We start from the raw sequence: 22,908 nt of genomic DNA, 5'->3' as shown, positions 1-22,908 counted from the left end.
TATGTATGGGCATTAAAAATAAAAAAAAGTAAAATTAATTATCCTGACTCTTTAAAATATTGATATTAATATGAGTCTATTTTAGTGATGAATCAAAGCATGCTAAGTATGACTTCCACCACATATTACCATATCTACTGCACTGCTATTTTTTTTAATAGCGAATACTGGTTTCACTTCATAGTCACACTGACTGATTTTTTTTAAATAATCTGCATCATTTAGGGTATTAGAATTAATTAAACGACATATTTTGGTGAGAACATCGTATGTTTTTATTTTTATCATATATTATTATTTGAGATAAATAAATAGTTACTATTTTAATAACACTATGTTTTTCTACAACAAACAATTCTTATGATACATATAATTCTGAATTTAGAAAGATGCAATGTAAACGAGTGTTATTTTATTTTATATAAATTCAAATTACAAACATGTTACAAATGTATTAAAAGAAATATTGCACTACTATTGGACTGTCTTATGTACCGACATGGATACATAGAAGAGCATAGATTCTATGTGAAGATAAGGAACTGTCCACACGCGTTTGTTAATCTGCGCAGTGCCCGTGCAGAAGTGACAAATTATGCAATGTCTAAAAACATTTAATAGCCTGAACAAGTGTATCTATCGCTGCTGCATTCATGAGTAAGGCCAAGAAGTTAGAAGTTGCTGGCCGCATGTCAAGTACCGATATATTCGTTTGCCACTTGTATAGGTCCTCGTGTCTGTACCAAAGATATGTTCGACACCACTTACACGCCAAAAACATTATGGCAGTCTTGTACATACTGTTATTTAAAGCCTTTTTACATATATGCAAATCAGAAATATACGACTATAATATATATGATTAAATTGTTAAAGAAATTAAATTCATTAGCAATTACTTATGTAGTGATTAAAAAAAATATTCAAATGGAATTATCTAGTTACGGGCGACCTGACGGAAACAGATCACCGTTGTCTACAAATATGAAGAACATCCTGGATATTATAGGACACCCAAGATGCCTACTCTATATTCCTTGTTTGTTCTAAGAACAAATAGTCAATCTTTCATATCTATTAAATTCACTAGTATATATATAGATATATAGCGCTAAAACAATGAAATATTATAATATAATACATCTCCCGGCCCACTGTAAATATGAACACATTTCAACACGTCACTTCTACGTTATGAAAGCGTTAATTTACTATGATGCTACAACATGTATGCTACAGTGCAATCAAAAAAAAGTAAAGAGTTAGTAATTGGAATAAATTGCATCTTGCCCAGACTCGTTCTAACGCAATATGTGTGGACATGTTACAAAAAAAAAACAATAACAATATTGATACGGCTCAACAAGTGTTCCTGTTGTAATATTATTTACTAATTATAATATAAAGCTATTTTATATTGGTAAGTTGGAAGGGTATACCAATCTGAATTTCAGTAGTATTAATGAAATAGTACAACTCTTCCCAAGGAATATAATGCAAATATAACAATATCCCTGGACAATTCTTATAGTGCCATCTAATTCCAAGCTAAACAAAGCTAGTGTTATGGGTACTAGTATTTTATGTAAAAACATACATAATATTCATAGAAAACACCTAGACCGATACAAACTATATTCATGAATACAATTTTTTGTACCGTGCGAAGAATCAAACCCACGACTACCGGAAGTAAAGTGGTGTAGTTTAGCACACTAGCACACAGGTAGTCTACAGCTTTCGTCGAAATATGAATAGGACTTAAATATAAAATAGTGTATCAGTAATTGTTAAAAAATATATTGTCATATTTTGACTATGTTCCCAAGAGAAAGCGATTCATTTCTATTTGGTACCATTGAGTTCTCGGTCAGTATACCATTACCAACTTATCCTGATAAAGTTTCCAGAAAATACAATTAACACAGAAATATGTGCATTTATAATATACTCGACACGTTTGTACACGCGTTTTGCTAAATTTCACAAATTTATGAGATCATATAATATAGAAAGGTTGCTCCTGGAGCTACTATACACAACTACAATTTCATTACACTTTACAATTTACCACAAAATTTTACATTTTCTATGTTTATGTCTTTTAAAACATTATTTTACACAATTGTATATTTTTATATGAAAATTGTTATTCAAATTACAAAAGTTAAATATACAAAAAAGTTTATGCTACAATTACCATAAAAATTATGCTAGGGGAGAACACAATAATTTTTACATATTTCAGTCAAGTAATAACATTGGGTCAACAAAATATCCTAAGCTGCAATATTAAATTCATTACGAATTATATTAACTATACAATACGTTAAAAACAAAAACGGTTAATAAGTACTTAACATGTTTTGTCGGATTCTTATCTCGGAAAACATAATTTACATAACAGAAATTAAACGTGTATATCTTCTAACGTGGTGGTAAACATCAAATAGAGTGCAGCAAACGTTTCAGTGCTCAAATTTTATCAATACATTTAATTTTTACAAAATTGCGAATGCTATTTTATGGCATAACGACAATATCCTGAGTGGTCACTGGACGTTACAAATCATTACAAAACAATTCAATACAATGTTCTTGTTTCAAGTCGAGGAATAATAAAATATTATTCAAATCAAATACAATCGGAACAAGACTCGAAATGTTTATGAAACTGAAAGCTATCTTTCTAATTACAAAATAAAGTTTTACAATGTATTAAGGTACAAACATTAATATACACTATATTGTGGAATTTGTTACGAACGAACACGAGCACAGGTATATTGTTTTATATATATTCAATATATATTAACACAGAGTATCGAAAAAGCTGTATAATCTGTACCGGTATTTACAAGTACAGAGGACTACATATGTATAGAGTGTAAGCTTGAGGAACAGCTCAATCTGGGAAGCGGTGTTAGCAAACAAAAGCATGAACAATACGAAAAAATACTTTGAATTTCACCACTTCTAAGGACAAACTGTGATGTCTGCAGTATTGTTAATACTTGTGTTCAACTATACAACAGTCCTAGAAAGTTTTCACTCTATATATATATGTAATCTGTGTTAACAAGGCACCAGAGAACAAACTAGATACTGATTGAAGCAATCATGCAGTCACTCCGACTAGATCCCGCTAGACGTGGTGCTCGGGTGCAGGTCTAGCGCGTGGTTTGCGCTACAAGCCCGTCTTTAACCTTATTTTCTTGAGGTGGGAGGGCGATGGGTTGGGGAAGGGTCTTCGTTTGCCGGCCAGTGGAAGTGGCTCCGGGCGCGGGTGCAATGCTGTCCCGCCTTCGACGTCCTCCCACACGCCCACGAGATCATCAGAGGAGGACGACACGCCCGCTCGGACAGCGCGTGTCGCACGACTAACTCGTCCGCGAGCTCCCCGCGAAAAACTACGTTTACTCAGTTTCGTAGACACCAGCGATGTCCTCGGACTCTCTGAGTCGTCCGCAGACCGCCTGCTAAGTTTCGCCTTCACCACCCCCCCGACTTGAGTCTTACTCGAATTCGGTTTCCGAACGGCAAGTACATTTCTTCGTTTCGTCGATAACGTCTTCGGTTTCGGCTCGTTCTCTGTTAGATACCGGGTGCGGGATGTTTTGATCGGTTCGTTTTTCTTTAGGTACTTCATGTTCATGATGATATCGTGACCGGACCGCTGCGCGAGTATTGGCGGACTGCGTTTACGCTCCGAGTCCGTTTTTGCGCCGGCATAGGTGTTCTCTTTGCGTTCGTCGATCACTTTGCCTTTAGAGCGCGCGAAAAGTGGCACCCGTGTAGGAGATGAAGTCTTAGGCCGTAATCGTGACATGGTGAGCTGAAAACACAATTATACCATGTAGATCTCATGAATATAAGTTAAACGTTACGATGACAACTTTTTGAAATTCTAATGCAGTCTTACAACCACTCCCATTAGTAAAGTAACAGTATGATGTTATAATAACTGAATTCGGACAACACGACTCACTTTGATAATTTCCTTACCCCAAAACATTACGTACTTATATGGCTGGTGTTTTATTTAGTAGTTTAACACTGAAAATTAAAGAGGAGCAGTTACGACAAATAAAGCAAAAAAAAATATCAATCAATGGTTTTAGCAAAGGAAATAAAAAAAACATGCGATTTAGGACACTTAGTACACGTAAGCAAATATATATTTAGTGGTGCTATTTATTTGTATTATTTTCTCAACTTATGCTTAATTTGCTGCTTTAGAGAATTTAAATTTCGTAATAAATATTGCCCGCTGTATTAAAATTAATATAAAATAGAGTACTACTATCCTCATTATGAACAAACCCCTACCGCCCTAGATATACTTGTTGTAGCAATTGTAATATAGGAAGGGATGGGAGCAGCGAAGCGATCAAGGCAGCGCGTGAAGTAACGGGAGTTAGAAGCGGATGAAGTAGACTAATTCTAGACTAATTTTCCCAACTTTTATGTGCCATGCCCCACCTTAACATTTCTAAAATTCTTATGCTCTTATTATATTATATTCTATAAAATTATGTATATTACATAATTCTTAATATTTAAAGATTGTTTACTTTAGAAAATTAAATAATAGGTTTTAGAAAGAAATCACTGTGAAATTGTTAACGAAACAAAGTAAGTAAATTTACAAAACAATGAAATATTGTAAATCTAATTTCAAAAAACTATAATAAAAATATATCTATATTAATTTATTATTCTTCTTATTATTGTGATAAAACAATTATTTAAGGATTTGCTTTTTTCGTTAAATTAGACATCGAAATTTAGTATTGCAGCTAAATAGGCCGGAGCGAAAGTGTTAAACTCATGTCAAGTCCATGTTCGAATTGCTCCCCCCTTTAACAATCAAATTGGCTTCCTGTGAGGCGTGGGCCCTACATTGAGAAACACTGATGTAGAGGGTAGCGGAAGTAGCAGGAAGTAACAGGAAGTAGTGGGAAGTACCTGTGGGCGCAGAGTGCGTGTGTGCGCGCGCAGCCAGTCTCGCAGCGCGGGCAGCGAGCGGTGGTCGGAGGCGGGCAGACGCGAGTTGGGGTGGAGGCCCGTCAGGTCCAGGATCGACGCGCCCAGCGACCGCCCCACCTGCACCACACCACACACCGATATCACAACTCCGTCCAACACAACTTTTACCCCCGTGTAACTTTTTTTATGTAATGTTTACATAGTATAAAATGAATTCGCTTCCGTAGTGTGTTCGCTTAGATCTTTCAAACTACGTAACGGATTTTAATGTAGCTTTTAACAATAGATAATCATTCAAGAGGACTGTTTATGTGTATAATACACGTACACTCTTGCGAAGTCGGGGCGACTGGCTAGTAGATGATAATGGAAACATTGCACCCGTCTGCGCGTTGGCTGGAATATGTACCCACATAGACGATGCATATAATACATTAATATTATATACACTATGTTACAAAATTGATGCGTCGATTAACTGAGAAAAAACCTTCCATCGTGTTTATTGTATACATATGTACATTTTTATAACATGACATTGATGACATGACAATGGAATGGTGCACCCGTTTACGCTAACGGTATACATTAGCCGGGCACCAGTGGTAGATAAAAAGATGTGTATGAGGACAGGTCAGTTAGCCCATCGTGGTAAATTATTGTTGAATTTTCCACGATGGGCTAACAGTACTTAAAAGTTTCTCATGTAACAGAAAATGTATATTTCAAACGTTTCTATACTTTATTAATGTAAATGCACAATTAAAATCATGGACTTCGAGGAATGTTTGAAAGTGAGTTTAGATGTAAGTGCGTGTTCTAGCCGACTGTGGGACGAGCAGATTAAAAAAACGCATTAATGCACAATGCATCATACAAAATGAGAAGTTTATTTTTGTTTCTTAGAAAATTATGTTTAACTTAAGAATAATAAGCGGCCTATGGTATAATACCTAACATACTACATGTATACTGTATTATATAAATATATACACTGACAGTTTAACAAAGTTCTACATAGATTAATAAGAGTAATCAGATGGGACAGTTCCACTTCATAAAGCATTGTATAGTTGGAATTTTTTTTTTATCCGTACAATGCGAATAATAAATATTCTGGAGATTTTAGAAGGTATATACAAGCGTCATATATATGTATATATATATTGTATAAGTACGCAATAAAGCTTACAAGCAAATGAACTAAGTTAAAAGTGAACAAGGTTTCAAACAAACCTTCTTAGGGTCTATATCTTCAAAAACCTCCAGATTCTTTGCACGACTCATTCTTACCTGAAACGTTGATCACTCCTATGTAAACACTTTCACTGTTACATAAATAATATGTACATAATCAAATTTGTTCAAACATGTCATTTCTATAACATTGAATCTACATTTCTAATATCTAATAAATAGATTACTATCTGCTATTCAAACAATGCCTACAATTATGAAAATTATTTGTAAAAAGGATAAGGTAAATTATAATAAGTTTTATTACTTTCAAACATATTTAAAAAAAAAGTTTGGTTATTTTATTGGTTTCAATCCTGAGAAGAAATATACATTTACTATTAACATTGTGTTAAAAATTTGTTTTATTGACTATTATTTGAATTTTGACTTGAACTACAAGTTTCAAGTTTATATTGTTTATTCCATTTCTCGTTTCAGAAGTCTAATTAACGGTAATTTGACATGTCTCTTATATTTGGCTGAGCCGAGATGACATGGAGATTCAGAATATATTGAAGACAATAGAAACTTATAAATGTATATTTGAGTACGTAATATCAACTTTTGAATACACGTGAACTGTGAACAATAATTTGACGAATATATATGAGATTAGACAATGGCTGTAGGGGTAGAGTCCTTTTGCCATTCCCTGACACCGAAAAATAAAAAAAAATTGGCTGAGATATGACTAGTGGAAATCCGCTACTGCTAAACGCATGTGTGCACGCACACACCTGGAACGGGTTTACCTCCTCGTAAATGTGAGGCGTGTACTTGGGCGGCAGAATGGTGGCGGCGGCGGAAGCGGAAGCGGGCGCGGGCGCGGACGCGGCTACGTCTCGGAGTGCGGGCGGCAGCACGTTGACGAGGCGGCCCGTGTTGTAGTTGCACTCGAGCGTGTACGAGCGGACGAGGCCGGTTGCCTTCAGTACAGCCACGCGACCTGAACCTTCTCGAGACATGCCGTCACGGCGGTCCCTAGTGTGCAAAATCATGTTGTAGCACTTATTTATATAAATAATCTTTCTTCAAATATACTTAATATATGCATTTCTGAAGACACATTTTTAAACATGCAACAAACAGGATAGATATCACTACGCACACAATCAGATAATATTGTCAGCGCTATGGATTTTAAGTTAGTTTTACTACTAAAACATTATTGTAAATGACAATAATGTTTTAGTAGAAAAACTACAGTATGAGATAAACTGATAAACTCTTCAATTTTATAATATGCTCTTTTTTGACGAAGACAGTGTTTTATAAGACTTTTTTCTGATAGATTTAAGACAGACTGGAATTTAAGTAAAATATGTAATATCTGAATAGTATGAAAAACTAGTAATAGTTCATTGGTTTTCATAAATAATGTTTAAGGATCTATAGTGGGAATATATTACAGTAGCCAACCATCAGGTGGACCGTAAATTTAATGTACGTTGTATGATTTAGGTTCCTGCTCTTTAGTACTCACTTGAGGTACATGTTCCGCTCGGTGAAGTTGCACGAGGAGAAGTGGAAGTGCAGGTTGTTGAGCGACATGATGCGTGGCAGCAGCATGCACTCCACAGAGGTGTCCAGGTCCTCGAAGTGGTTGCCGTACATGAATATACCTATATACACATATTCATGAGTATGAATGTATGCATTATTCTTGGTATATTAATAAATAGTTAAGTATTTCTATCTGCTATTTAGTATTTTAGGGTCGGCAACGCGCACGTGACACTTTCGACCACTTAGTCATAATCATTAGCGACAAGACTGTCTTTTGTTTAGCACATTTAAAGAGTTATTTTATTATTTTTATATACTAGCTGTGCCCTCAGTTTCACCCGCGTTAAATTTCAAGATAAAATATAGCATATGTGCTATTCTTATGCATATTAGTGTAAAGTTTCATCAAAATCTGTTCAGTAGTTTTTGCATGGAAGAGTAACAAATATCCATACTTACAAACTTTCTCATTTATAATATTATATATATTAAGATTAAAGTACCTTTCTTGGAGGCGTGTCCATGTAGATCAATGTACAAAAACAGTCCGGATTCCGGGTCTTTGGGTGCAGTGGGTCTTGTGGTCACGACCGGGACCGGTGGCTTCTTTTTCACTTGTTTGTTTATTGGGGGCTTTAGTTTCTCATCCTTCGGTGCAATTGGCTGTTAGAATAAAAAAACCTTAATCTATAGTATCCGAGATAGAGCCTATTTCGTCAATCATTTCCTATCGGCCACAAATTTTTAAAACGGTTATTGTTAGTATAGTTGTTTAATTGAGCCTAGTGAAAATCAGCTGCGGATTCGAGACCCACGTTCAGGAATACAAAACTCACAAACCGGAAACTCAGCTGGAATTCACTGAGTTTCATAATACAATACTATAACATTGCATATATAAAAAATGTGTATATGAATGTTAGTACGCTATTGTGTGCGAGTGTGTGCGAATATGCGGTAATGTGTGTGAGTGTGTGTATGTGTGAAACAATCAATTGTTAAACTCAAGTGTATATAAAGACGCCAATTATAGCGTCTTTATATGTACTTGAAAGTTTAATAATCCATCGATTGGTCGATTTGTTGGAATGAGATCGTCGTTTTCTATATTAGAGAGAGAATAATTGACGAATTTAAGCTATGGGTTGCGGACTAGTAGTTTCATCATTGGATTGCTACACTTAACGCACTACTTTAGTTGATCTTATGAGTTGTGTAATGTTAAATATGTACAATAATTAAGAAACAGGGGGTCGTTTCTTACCGCGCGTGGTGGTGAGGCCGGCCGTGCGGGCTCCTCCGGGTGCGCATCACCGCTGTCGCCGGCTGACACCGCCACACTCGCCGTCTGCAGGCCCGAACTCACCTTCTGTAAAAAAAATTTAGATGGCTTATAAATGTGTAATCCATTCTGGGTTGTAATGAAATAAAACATATATGTCCAGCCGGGGATAAAACATATATAATGCAATCTAGGTATCAAATTTAATTAACATGAGTTCAGACGTTTTATAGTGAAAAAGTAATAAATAGACAGCCAGAAATTTCGATCACATTTATAATATTAGAAAGGACTAGGTTACGTCTTAGAAAACTTTTCCTAAAAAACGACGTCTTTTTAAAGTCCGCAATTAAAATTAATTGCTTAATAGTATTTTTTCTTCACTCGAATTTGCAGAGATATCAAGGATAGTCGTTTTATGAATGCGTTTTATGCTAGAACTAATTTAAAAGATCAAATAAGTAAATTATAGCTTACAATTTCTTCATTACATTCTGTAATAACGTATTTCTTGAAGCAATTAGTGCAGAAATACATAGCATCTTTCTCCGGTGTCTCGGTAGGTTGAAACTGGAAAGGAATAATTATTATTTTAATAATGTACATTATATATTGCCAAGAATATATGTTTCCTGGGAGTTGTGCCTTTCAAATATGATTTATTCTATAATCACATTCTCTAATCATATTAAAGTTAGTTCTTTAGGCGGAGGTGGTGGTGGCAGTGGAAAGGGTAGAGTGAGAAAGGGACAGAAATATTGAGCAGAAACGATAGATCTAGGCACTATATTCTCATAAAGCGGAAACGGAAATGCTACTTAACAGAAATGTTTTATTAGATTTCGAATTACGATCAAGTTGTACAATATAAAATACAATATTTTAAAAATAGTTACATTTAGTCAATTTTGTAATAATTGTCAATACCTCTTCTAATTTGAGGGAGGGCACCAGGTTTTTTGCCTGCTATGTAACGTCTTTTGTTATGTCACTAAGTATTATGTATATATTATTATACCACCACCAATTCCACTTGGTATAATATCCCATCAAAAACATAAATGTGAAATGATAGCCGAGTTTAATATTATGATATATGGCTTGATTGTTGACTTCTACGACAAAAGAGATGAGATCTAAATGGGTGCCAAGTTCAATGGTCTGTCCTGAAATGTATTTATAACAATATAAAATATCATTTCTTCTTATAACTTAGGATAATATACTGTAGCCTAAGGTCTAACTTGGCCAGTTCTCATATACCAATTATTACTTTCGATTGCTAGTTACTATTAATATTAAAATAGGAACCGACAAGTAACATGTTTAGAACTTGCGAAGGCTACAGTATATTTCGTATATGAAAACTAGCCAAGTTAGACCTTAGGCTACAGTATATTATCCTAAGTTATAAGAAGAAATGATATTTTATATTGTTATAAATACATTTCAGGACAGACCATTGAACTTGGCACCCATTTAGATCTCATCTCTTTTGTCGTAGAAGTCAACAATCAAGCCATATATCATAATATTAAACTCGGCTATCATTTCACATTTATGTTTTTGATGGGATATCATTACTTTTTGTACATAAATTATACGAGGTACTTATTTATAACTAAATTAATACCAAATTATTTTTGATAAATTAATGTATTTTCGTATATTTACGGGGTATAATTGTCTTTTTTTTGTGTTATTTTCTATATTTTCTTGTAACTTTTAAATGTTCAAGTGCAATGCCAATTCAGTATCAGGAATTTTTGGGCAAATCGGGGCGGTATAACGTCCACAGATGGTTGTACTCTACAATAGAGCTCTCGTGACTTGGATCTAAATGGTTAAGACGTACTCCATCTAAGGTTTTAACTCTGAAGAGTCCAACGTAAACCTGCCCTTTATTAAATATAGAGGAGGCTATGTTGAGAAGAGGACTGCCAAAACTAAGGCCTTGTGATTTGTGGATAGTAATAGCATATGTTAAGCAAATACGGAATTGTTCTCTATCAACATATACATTATTTAATATCTGAAACTTCGTATTGACACGTTATAGTTCGTAAAGACGATTATGTAACAAATTGACTGTTATCTATTGAATTCTCAAGAAAACAATTTGTTACCAATAAGTTCTCATTCTCGAGTTAACTGTACAGTCCTACTTATAACTATACTAAAATTGTTATTAATTTTTGGTTTAAACTATTGTCTATACCATACGTATTTACTAAAATAATGTAATAATAATATAATCACAAATATATAAGTATAATTTAAGAAAGCTATAAATTTCGTAGCATAAATCGCAACCTTATAGGTTAGATATCCAGAAACAAAACATTGAGTTTTATCGCACCGCTCCCACACGGCGCCACCGCGGCGCCCTATACCGAAATGCCTATTATTTAATAATTATTTATAAAAATAATGATTTTACACTATCGATGTGCGCTAAATATTGAAACAATAATTAATACCAAATCTCAGTTAATAACATAATAAATACGAAATTCGACTATACTCCTAGTTATAAGTACGAGTATATTTTAGACAGAATCTAAATTATAGCAACTAGTGTTTACCGCTCAATGCAATATTTGAAGTTTGCTAGTTATCGACACTGATGTGAAGGGGTCAACGTAAATTGGTAATGATCGACGTTTTCATACAATATTACTTTCCGTCCAGTACAAGATGAGATTTTTCGCCAGGGATCAATGTCAATTGGTGGCTATCGACGTTTTCATAGAATTTTAGAATTCGTCCAGTATAAGTTGAAATAGAATCAATTAAAGTGAAAAATTGTAGTAAAATGATAACAATTTACCAGTTTCAGATTTTTTCCTTTATATTCACCTAATTACCTATCTGCATACCAAATTTGAACTTCCTAGGTCATCTGGAAGTGGGTTATAATTTTGATCTATAGTTGATCAGTGATAAAAATGACGATTTTTGGACATTAATATCTAAATAACCGTTTGAGATATGTTTATGAAATTTGGAACACATATTTATCTCGCAAGTCTCAATATATGAACCAAATTTGACAGGTTTGTGTGAAAGAGTTTTTGAGTTATGAGGGGGTCAAAAGTGGCTCCAAATGGTTCGTGTAAATATACACACGGTGCTGCAAGCCAGTTTACTTGAAACTCGGCTTGACACGCTGCCGCGTGTCTAGATATTAGAGTTGTATTGTTGAATTGTTGTTATAACATAAGCTAAAGATTCAATATACTGTGATGGGTGATTTCTAACTTTGCAATGATCGGTATTTCTATCGGTTAATGATAACAGGAAGTATGTATATCAAAATAATTCAACAGCTACCTACATGGAAAACATTTAGATACAAAAATATAAATATACATCCTTAAATTTTAATTGAGACTTTCTCTATACTTTGTTAGTTTTATAAAGTTACAGGGAATTGTTAAAATTATAAATATAAAAGTTATAGATAGTCTTTGCAACAACAAGTTGTTTCAGTAATAGCTCCTTCAGTTTTCATATAAACTAAAGTACTTGCGCAGTCTATCTACATTACAGTCGTCACTAATAGGTACTACAATGTACACATACTTCGTTCACATCTAACTGTTGTCTCTGGTGCTCTCTATACTCCTCTATGGTATGATGGGTAGGACTCTGGGAGCGTATCTGGATAGGATGTGGAATGTTACAAAGTTAAAAAAAATAGGAAGAAAGAAAAATACTCAGTGCCTAGAAACAATTGATACAAATATTTTTTTTCATGGGCTTATTACTATCTGGCTACATAATTAAACATTAAGTAGTATATTTGTTGGTTTCTTGTCTTAGTATGCTTGGTATGTGCATGTCACATACCAAGCATACTATGGCTTATTACTATCTGGCTACATAATTAAACATTAAGTAGTATATTTGTTGGTTTCTTGTCTTAGTATGCTTGGTATGTGCATGTCACATACCAAGCATACTATGGCTTATTACTATCTGACTACATAATTAAACATTAAGTAGTATATTTGTTGGTTTCTTGTCATAGTATGCTTGGTATGTGCATGTCACGTACATCATACTTTATTTTTATTTATTTGATTAGGTCCTGAGGCATTTTGCGTTTTAGTCTGCGATAAGTTTAGCTCACTTTCATCAGACTTTGCTAAGTGGTTAACAAAAAATTAAATATAAAGAGTAAAAATAAATACAATCAGCTTTTAGCATGTTCCATGCGAACATGCCGCTGGTTTTCTGGGCTCCAATAAATAGGAACAGAGAGTAATCACAGATGTAACCTAGACACACAAGAGACTATTACTGACCAAATATCTCCTTTGGAAAGTTTACACTCTATATAGTTTATACTCTATTATAATAAAAACATAAAAATAACTACTAACCAAAGCAGCGCTGTAACCGGGCACCATCTTGGTGATGCCGGGTATGGTGTCCTCGAGCTTTGAGACCGCTTGCCTGCAATCCTGACACCATCCGATCCGTAAATTTGACAGTCGAGACTCTTTACCGCCTATTGAACTATCCCTGTAAAAACATATTTCATATGTACACACGATGATATATTGTGATTCTATACCTAAAGTGACATATGTTGGCACCTAGTAAAGCTAATATATATGTGGAAATTATCAAAATTATTTTGCAAAAATAACAACTACAACTACTAAATAGAGTAAACTCACGGCCAAGTACCATAGGTTCATTTGTATATTTTTAATTTTATATATTTAGACAATTTTCCATTTATGCAAGACGTCAAATATATACTACAATTTAATTATTGGTATTAAAAAAGGGTAATAGTTAAAGAAGTTAAATATTTAGATTTAAATAAAAAAAATCTGTTTATTTATTACGGAACAAAAATTATTCTTATAAATATATCTCATAAATCAAATATACAAATGCCTTATAACAATAATGACCATAAATTCAGGACTTTTCATACTGCGCTATCTAGTCATGATCTAAGGACGATAGACAACCCCGACTGTAATACTTAAACACATTTTTTTTGGAAATACAATCATACTCATGAATACAAATGTTTGCATCCAAGAAATCGAACTCGCGACTATCATAAGTAAGGCAATGTGCTAAATCGCTAGACCACCGAGGCCGTCACTGCTTATATAAATTAATCACAATTTCTCACGTAACATACCCAGCTACAGAAGTGCTTGATTCCATCAACAGACTGATACTATTCTTGAGCGTGTCCCGTAAAGGTCTGAGCGGGTTGGAACCCTGGAGTTTCAGTTCATCGCTGGTGCTCAAGTGGACGTTGGAGCCGAGGCATGAGCGCAGAACTGAGTCCTTGAGCAGTGAACTTGTCTCCGTAATGTTGGAGTTTGACGGTTTTATCAAAGTATCACTTGTCTGCGACGGCACCTCTTGGAGTTTCATGTCATATACCTGTTACGTATTCAAACATGATATTTGTATATGAAATGAAATTAATATTTATTGTTAAAAATGTTGTGGTACATCATATGTGGTTTTTAAAGTCTTTATTACTAATTACACACATTTTGTCGTTTCTAACATGCAACAGTCAAAACAAATGTAAAATTTGCTTATTCTTTTTGTATCTCATTAACGGAACCTAGATTATTTACAATATGCGCATGTTAATTATTTATAAATGAAATATTTGTATATTATGTCAATTATTTTTATTTTATAAAATCCCAGAATACAGAGTAGTGTTTATATGTATTTAATTCTGTAAATTTATTATTAGGTAGTGATATTACAGGATAACAGGCATGACATCTTAGTCTTCTGAAAAGGTAAGCATGAGTAGTATCATGTGTTACATGATAACGTCCGTAGTGCTGTTCCTGTATAAAGGCGGTGGTTACTGGTTACCATTGGTGGTGGTGAGCTATAAGTTTGTTTGCCATTCTACTCATATTAAAAACATATGACATAAAGAATAATATTCAGCCATGTAAAAGGCTATTAAGTTAAGATTTAAATATATGTGTAAATCTTCATCATTTTATAATATTGTATTTACCTAAAATATTTTGTTTATTTCATACTTATAGGTTTAAGGCGAAACAGGTGTAATATATGTACAGGACCTAGAGTTAAATGAATTGGATGTGGGCGTATAATATCGCAGTGCATGTAAGCGCATGTAGGTTTTAGATAACAAAAATACTTGAACTTAACAATGTTATGAGTGGAAACTGCCGCCGCGATAACTATTGACATGCCAGATTAGAGGCGCTTAACATCACATATAATCAGACTAAATTAATTAAAAAGCATATCCACCGACAAGAGCGTGACTCTTTATTTATAATTGAACTAGCTGACACCGCCACCGTTGTTTTGCTATATAAATTAATCAGTTATCGAAGAGAGTAGAAAATTATTAAAGTACTACTAATAATAGGGGTTGATGATAGAAGGGTGAAAAGTTAGGGTTGTATGTATATTGATTTTTGTGATTCAGCATTAAAAATGTTAATGACGAATCACAAAAATATAAATAAAATATTTTGTCCAAAAAATATAGTATTTTTAAACGATGACTTCATCACTTGAGGTTATGAAAAATTGTTTACGTCCTATTGTCAGATCTACTGAATATATACATAAAATTTCATTAGATTCAGTAAACCTGTTTCGGAAGAATTTTGATACAAGAAATTTATATATTAGAAGATGAAATTTAACAATAGTTTAACTTCTTTTCTATAATTTCGTGGTAGTCACTTTACTAAATTAAATACCTACTACATTAAAAATACTACCTTTCGGTTTGAATGAAGGTATATTTCAATGATTAGCTTGGATATTTTTCGTAATAAGGAGTACAAAGTGTTTGCTTTACATTATATTATAACCGAATATAGGTATAACACCCGAAAAACATTGCCCTTAATTTTTGTAGTCGGGTAAAAATAATAAAGTAAACTAACCTGTTCGGCGAGGTGTGCCGTGTCTCCGCTCAGAGTCTTTGCTTCTTTTCTAGAGGTGTCAGTAACGGATGGCTGCTTGATGGTGGTCGTGCATTTGACACTAACTGATTTCGCAGACTTCTCACGCTTGTATTCGTTGGCTTTGAACGCTGACGTCATCGAGCCTTTCTTCTTTTTAGAGTCCAGTAACTAATGAGTAAGGGTGCTTTTTTAATAATTATGTCAGTCGTTTTCTTATTAACTTGACTTTTTATTTGTTACACAATGAAGCGTTTATACATCGTAACAAATTATATGCCAAACGATTTTGTTCATCGCACTGAAATATCTGCCATAGTAGATACATAAAGGGATTCGATATTGACATCGAAATAAAAAAAAAGTCGTACTTTCCATAATATGATATGATTGTAATCCTTTTTTTACAGTGTAAAAAGATATAGATAAAAGAAAAATAATGAGTTAAATACATACATATATAATTAAAACTTAGTACAAACCACGATATAAATCTGTATAAATTTTATACCTCAGCGCTCTCGCTAATGTTCTGGATACTGCGCGACGTAAAGCTTTTAGTGTCTTCACAGATGTCTTCTTTTTCACAGCCAAAATGGTAGTACCTGTAATTAGATTTATGTATCAACATTATTTCTTATGGACGAGAATTATTCCTTCGAATATTCTGCAGCTGGTTTTTACAGCTACACCGACCGATAGGCGAGGGCAGATGGCACTCCAAACCTGCGGAAGGACTTATAGTGCGGCTGAAGGCTAACTCCTGCCTGACGGACACGAATTTAGTCTGTGGTCACAGTTAGGGGTTTGAACCTGACTCCGGCTGTCGTAATTTTGATCCCCGTTTGAATTGGACGGGGGTCGATCGAATTGGCGCTTCTCCGGCTCCATGTCCTTATATACTTCCGCCTCTTTTCACGAAATCATTACTACAGTTTACAAGAATGAGAACGACGTTAGATAGTATAAAATTATTACTATATACCAACCTAATAAGTGCCCTTGATGCGTACACAGTAGGATGATAGACCAGTGAAGGGTTCAAATAAACGCGGTTTAAATTAACTCCTCTGGTATCTGTTCTGTAGTGACCTCTGGCAACACCGTCAGGGTTTAGAAACGGGATCATTTTGAACACATAGTTTTTGCGCAGCTGTATAGCGACAGGGTCATGTCGTAACAGCAGCAAGTTGAGGAAACCATTAAAGACAAAGCTTGATGGTGTTTCTCCAGGGTGTACCCGAGCCGATATAAAAATAACCTATGATTAAAGAAAAAAAATGTTTTAGCTAGAATTTAAAGACCACTGGAAGAAGTAATAATAAAATATTTAAAAACAGCAATATAAGCTAGAACTTATATTATATTTATATACTTTACTAGCTGTTCCCGCGAATTCGTCCGCGTGGAATTTAACTAAAATAAAGGATTTTTTCTAAAATAAAAGTAGCCTAAGTTACTCCTTATACATTTATTCCATTTCAGAGATTAGCCGGAACAAACAGACAGACAAAAATTGTAAAAAATGTTATTTTAGTGTATGTACCGTATTTATATTCATATGCATGTAGTAAAAAACAGTTATTTCAATATTACAAACCGACACTCCAATTTTATGTATAGATTAACTGTAGACAATCTAGAACACAACAAAAAAATGAAGTATAGAAAAAGGGTATAAAAGATGTTTATCTGTTTAATAAGTAACCTTTTTATTTAAAAATTTAAATGGTCTCTCTTGATTATCTGGAAACAAATTTTTTAGTCTCTCTTCTCTTTCTGTTGTTATTCCATGATGTGAAGTTATTGTCAATAAATCCACACGCCGTCCTGTAAATTAAGAACATTACAATAAAAATATTATACCTTTCCCTAAGTCTTTTAAATTTTATCTTAATACAAGCTAATATTATAAATTCAAAACTATGTTTGTCTATTTATTACATCTTTACGGCTGAACGGATCATAATGAATTTTAACATGAAAATAGATTGTATCACAAGGATCATTTATCTCCAAAATTTATCAGGAAATTTATAGGAGGTCAAAGTTTGTGCGGTTGAAATTGCGGGTAATATCTTATAAGCAGAATGTGAGCAAACAAAAACAAGAACCTTGGCGTTATTTTGCATTGTATTGATATTACAATATCAATTGTGTAGAATATGTTGCTCAAATGGCTCTGTAACACTGTAAATAATCTCATTTACAGTGTTCTTATTTTTTCCCACAAAAATTTTGTGGGAAAAAATAATAATATTATTATCATTATTATTAAAAAAAATAATTTAGTGACAATAATAAAAAAATCACAATTTATTTTCTTGTATATATATTTTCGTTTCTTGTATTTATACACATGTTTAACTCTAATCTATAGATACTTTATTACAACATACCGTTATTATATAACATAGAAGAAACTAAAGTGTTATTTGGTATGTAAAACCTGTCCTAGCTAAATGACCAAAAAAATACATCTAGCAAGGCTTTATTCAATAAAATGGCATCTTACCTTCGAGAGAATATATAAGACATTCTCTGCAATAGTATATTTCGTCAGGCGACTGTGGCTGTGGCACCGGCAACATCTTCAGATCTATTGAATTCAGAGCTATCTGCAGCTCCGCAAAGGAGAACGGGTAAGTAAAAGCGAAGAACGTTGTGGCTTTCAGATTATCCGATGTTCGGTATTTGAAGCTCAGGGTGAAGGTGTTATCATCCGTCTGGACCACAAAATATATTATTATTCAGATATATATTTAATAAAAAATAAAAAATAATGTAACCAACTTTATTGACTATTACATATAACAATACTAGTTTAGGACAATTCATACAGTGCAATTCAGCTTGAGATACAAGCTGAATTGCGCTGTATGAGTTTTCTAACAAAACGGATTGCTACGGCTTGTACTATAAATACTAAATAATTTATAAAAATATGTACTTAAATACGTTTTTTTTTGTAATTATATAATCAATATGAAATATAATTATTGCGTTTACTTGTCTGGATATTTTTTACACTTCAATCAAAACATACAACAATCATACTCGTAAATACAAATGTTGGTATCATGAGAGAATGACGTTATGTTATGTCCTGTTTATATATGGCGATCCCTGTGGTCTAACAGTTAAGCACACCGCTTTACTTCCGAATGTCGTGAGTTCTATTCTTCACACTGTACAAACATTTATATTCATGAGTATGAAGGTTTGACGGTCTGGGTGTTTTCATAACACAAGTTCTGCTTAGCTTGGGACTAAATGGCGCTGTCTGAATTGTCTTTTTGTTGTTATTATTATTATATATTTAATGGAATTTAGAATTACATACTGAGTGTACTGGACGATCCCTGATTCGCTCCCACTGAGGCTTCCCAGGAAGCGTGCGCGTTACAGGCGCCATGCCCTGGTTGTACATTTTTCCTTGTTTGTTTAGGTTTATTAAGTTAAGTCGTACCTGAAACAAATTTTTTTGTTAGTACACTGTACCATTCCCATACTGTAAAATATGAAAGACTATATAGTAACTTCAAAAAACATTTAAATATAATTGTAAGTATTACTTATGTAAGTAATATACTTATATATAATTCTCTCGAACATTTGAATAATGTCTCCTATATGTTATTATAACTTTCAAGTGATTGAGTGAAGTGAGGTAGTCTACACAGAAATTAATTGTGATAATGGTGGCAAGTGTGGTACCTATAAATATTACTGTTATAGTTATAGTATACACATAATACCTGTGTGAAGTGAATTTCAGTTGTTTTCTTTGTTATATGTAATTGGTCAAAGCAACCATTATCAAACACAGACTGTTCAAATACTCACCAGTACACCAGGCTCACTGGCTTGTATACCAAAGTAGAACCAAGTTCGGTTGCCATTTTCAAACTCAGTGCCTGCGCAATCTGGTCGGGTCCATAAATTAAATTCGTAATCGGGTATCTCAGTTGCATTGGTCTTGGGGTTCAAACTGGGAGCTGGAATTATTTTTAATATTAATAAGAATAAAAGATTTTGTATTGTAAACTAATATTACTTTAAATTAATTCATTCTTCAATTCAAAATAGCCTTGTAAATACAAAATACAAATTTTTCCTTATATTAATTTTTATATCAATTTAAAACACAAAGAAACCTATGATTTATTTATGCTATTATTTTTCATCTTTGTTTTTTATGAATTACATTTTTTTAATATTCTTTTAATATTGAAAGTATTAAATAGAAAAATATCAGTTACTGAGTTATATTAACCAACTTTTAGTTATATGTTTATTATTCTGAGTATATATTTGGCACCTTAACTGCTCAATTGTCATAGAACTTGGCAAACATTTTACATTCTGGTCAATCAATATATAACTGAATTATACATATAATACAAATACACATCAAATTAAATAAAAGTTAAATATTTTACATGCCAATCAACTATTACGCCCATTAAACTTAGATACTTAGATATACAATGTTTGTAATGTATAATTTTAGTAATTGTTCAATAACAACCTACATTAGGTTAAATATGCATTATGTCATTAATAGTTGGAATAAGCAATAATAAAAAAAGAACAATTACTCTATTTCTATTATTATAAAAGTTTATAGTAATAATTAGACTGAGACTGAGGTGTTACATAAATAATAGAGCATGGTTTCATACATAAACATATGTAATTTGTTATAAACATGCAATTACTGTAATAGGAAGTTTCAATAATGTCAGAACCAAATCTCTTTACTTTAAAATACCATCATAAATAACTTAACAATACAATAGAGTAAATTACCAATCAGATTCTCATTAGAAGTATAATTCAACTTACTGACAGCATATTAAATGTATATAATTCTTATATGTTATATTACAATTTCTAAACTGTATGTGGACTTAATTTTATTTATTTTAATGAAATAAGATTTCAATATTAGGAGGTTATATAAAATAGAAATTTCAATAGTTACTCCTACTTATTACTAATGTTTCTTATGTCACAGGATTATAGAGTAAATAATGAATATGTAAACAACATTACATCTATTGTAATTAATATTTGGATGTTGAATAACAATGGAATATGGAAAAAATAAGTATATGGACTCACCTATAAGTTCTGTTGGCACCCGTTCGACATGCCCAAGGTTCCCCGAATCAAAATTATGAATGAAATAAAATCCATCGGACTCTATAATATTATTTTGATCCATAACGAATAATTATTTATTGGACTACATCATATAAAAAATTACAAAGTCACAAATGTTTGCAAGGCGTATGGCGTACATTCACTTTAGCAATTTATACATAAAATCAACCAATTGAAAATACATATTGCAAATTTCAAAATGACACTAAAAACACGGAGGCTACACTGTTTTTCTAAACAAAATTATGTAATTTTGTTGACATCGATTGACGGATAACAGCTGATTTGTTTTATTGGTGATCTTTTTATAATATGTTGGAGCACCACAACAATAATAGAGTAAAATAATAAGTTAAAAAATATAGTTTATTTTTACAAATAGTTTTGAAGTATAACACATTTAATTATTATTAGTATTCACTTTTTATTTAGAAATTAGAAAGACTTCATTCCATTATGAAATTTTATTCAAGATGGCTGCCGCACGTACTAGATTTGTTCCATACCATAGACTATATTCAGTCATTGATCGCTGCAAGATTGCATAGGTTTATTTATATAACTTTGTTAGTAACAGTTCTAATAGCAACAAATTCAATCGATCGTTTGAGAATTTCTATAATAAACTATTTGACGGTTTTTTTTATACCACGATAGTGGCGAAGAGGCATACTGCCCATCTGGACATACCATTACCGCATCCTATGTTATTCCGTTCGGAATGGCAATTCTGAAATGGTCTGTAGATAATAACAAAATACAATTCGGAAAATAATCAGATTATAATCTAAAATTATTCTGTATGAAATAAAACATAAATTTCCGGATTGAAAATTAATAATAATTACTAAACCCAGTTTCTTAGTTCAAACTATTGCAATAGCGATTTAATTCGCTTTATATGTATATATTACGATTACCAAATGGTGCATAATCGTAAATCATATCATATCATATCGTTCATAATTTCAATCTACTGAAATAAAAATTATTTACTAGACCATTAGGTATTAACCAAACCTCATGGAGATATTCAAATTATTAAATTTGAAGCCGATTTGTAAGTGAAGATCGAACACTGATTCATTACCTACTATGCCTAAATGTTATAATTAGTCCAGCGTAAACCGTTAGCGCAGGTGAGACTACCATTCCATTATCAACCCTCAAAAAAAATGTTATAATTCACTGCTATAACATTGACTCAATATAAAGAAAGAACTCTCAGAAAAACTAATTTTATGCAGTGTAATCTGTTTTCGTCTGTGCTGTTTCAAAAGCCAACACCCAATAATGCTACTAGGAGTGCCCTTCCCAACAATTGCCATTTTAATGAGAATCGTAAAACTGCAGATTGTTCTTTTTTCTGCGTGTATCACTTATAATTGTTAAAAATAAACAACGACCAAACTGCGACTCGACACTAACACTAGACTTACAAATTATATTCGAATTTTATTCAATGCCTCATGATGCCTCGTTCGGACGCGAAAACTTTCGCAAAACTAGGTGTTAGTTCGATAAAATATATCTATATCAAATAATTTTTAGCGATAGTGTTCCTCATTAAGAATACTGCCTAAATTCAATACTTTAGGTGATATTATATCTAGAAATTAATTAATTAGATGATAGATGGCTAATTACAATGAACTAATATTAATGAGGTTTTCCTGGTACCAAAGGTCCGAAGGTAGATATATACCTACCTCGGACCTTTGCTGCTTAGACTCGTTTATAGACGTATGTTTTGCTACAGTTATA

General features: G+C 32.9%; 1 protein-coding gene across 1 annotated transcript; it reads right to left on the bottom strand.

The window, feature by feature from the left end:
• Positions 1-279: 279 nt before the first annotated feature.
• On the bottom strand, positions 280-21,616 carry LOC131850472 (cytosolic carboxypeptidase-like protein 5). The gene is made up of 18 exons (XM_059200694.1): positions 21,103-21,616; positions 19,822-19,973; positions 19,319-19,444; positions 18,491-18,701; positions 17,684-17,805; positions 16,965-17,236; positions 16,487-16,580; positions 15,958-16,146; positions 14,187-14,437; positions 13,405-13,546; positions 9,494-9,586; positions 8,999-9,103; positions 8,238-8,397; positions 7,712-7,850; positions 6,981-7,209; positions 6,226-6,282; positions 4,969-5,106; positions 280-3,835 (listed from the first exon to the last, which is right to left on the bottom strand). The coding sequence occupies exons 1-18, from the start codon at positions 21,203-21,205 to the stop codon at positions 3,188-3,190; spliced, it is 3,231 nt and encodes a 1,076-aa protein (XP_059056677.1). The 5' UTR covers positions 21,206-21,616; the 3' UTR covers positions 280-3,187.
• Between the last annotated feature and the right edge of the window lie 1,292 nt (positions 21,617-22,908).

The sequence above is a fragment of the Achroia grisella genome, unplaced genomic scaffold, assembly GCF_030625045.1.
Source record: "Achroia grisella isolate CSIRO2021 unplaced genomic scaffold, CSIRO_AGI_Agris_v1 utg770, whole genome shotgun sequence".
In the NCBI taxonomy this organism is placed as follows: domain Eukaryota; kingdom Metazoa; phylum Arthropoda; class Insecta; order Lepidoptera; family Pyralidae; genus Achroia; species Achroia grisella.
Note: the sequence above shows the minus strand (reverse complement) of the source record. Positions and strands in the feature narration are given on the sequence as shown.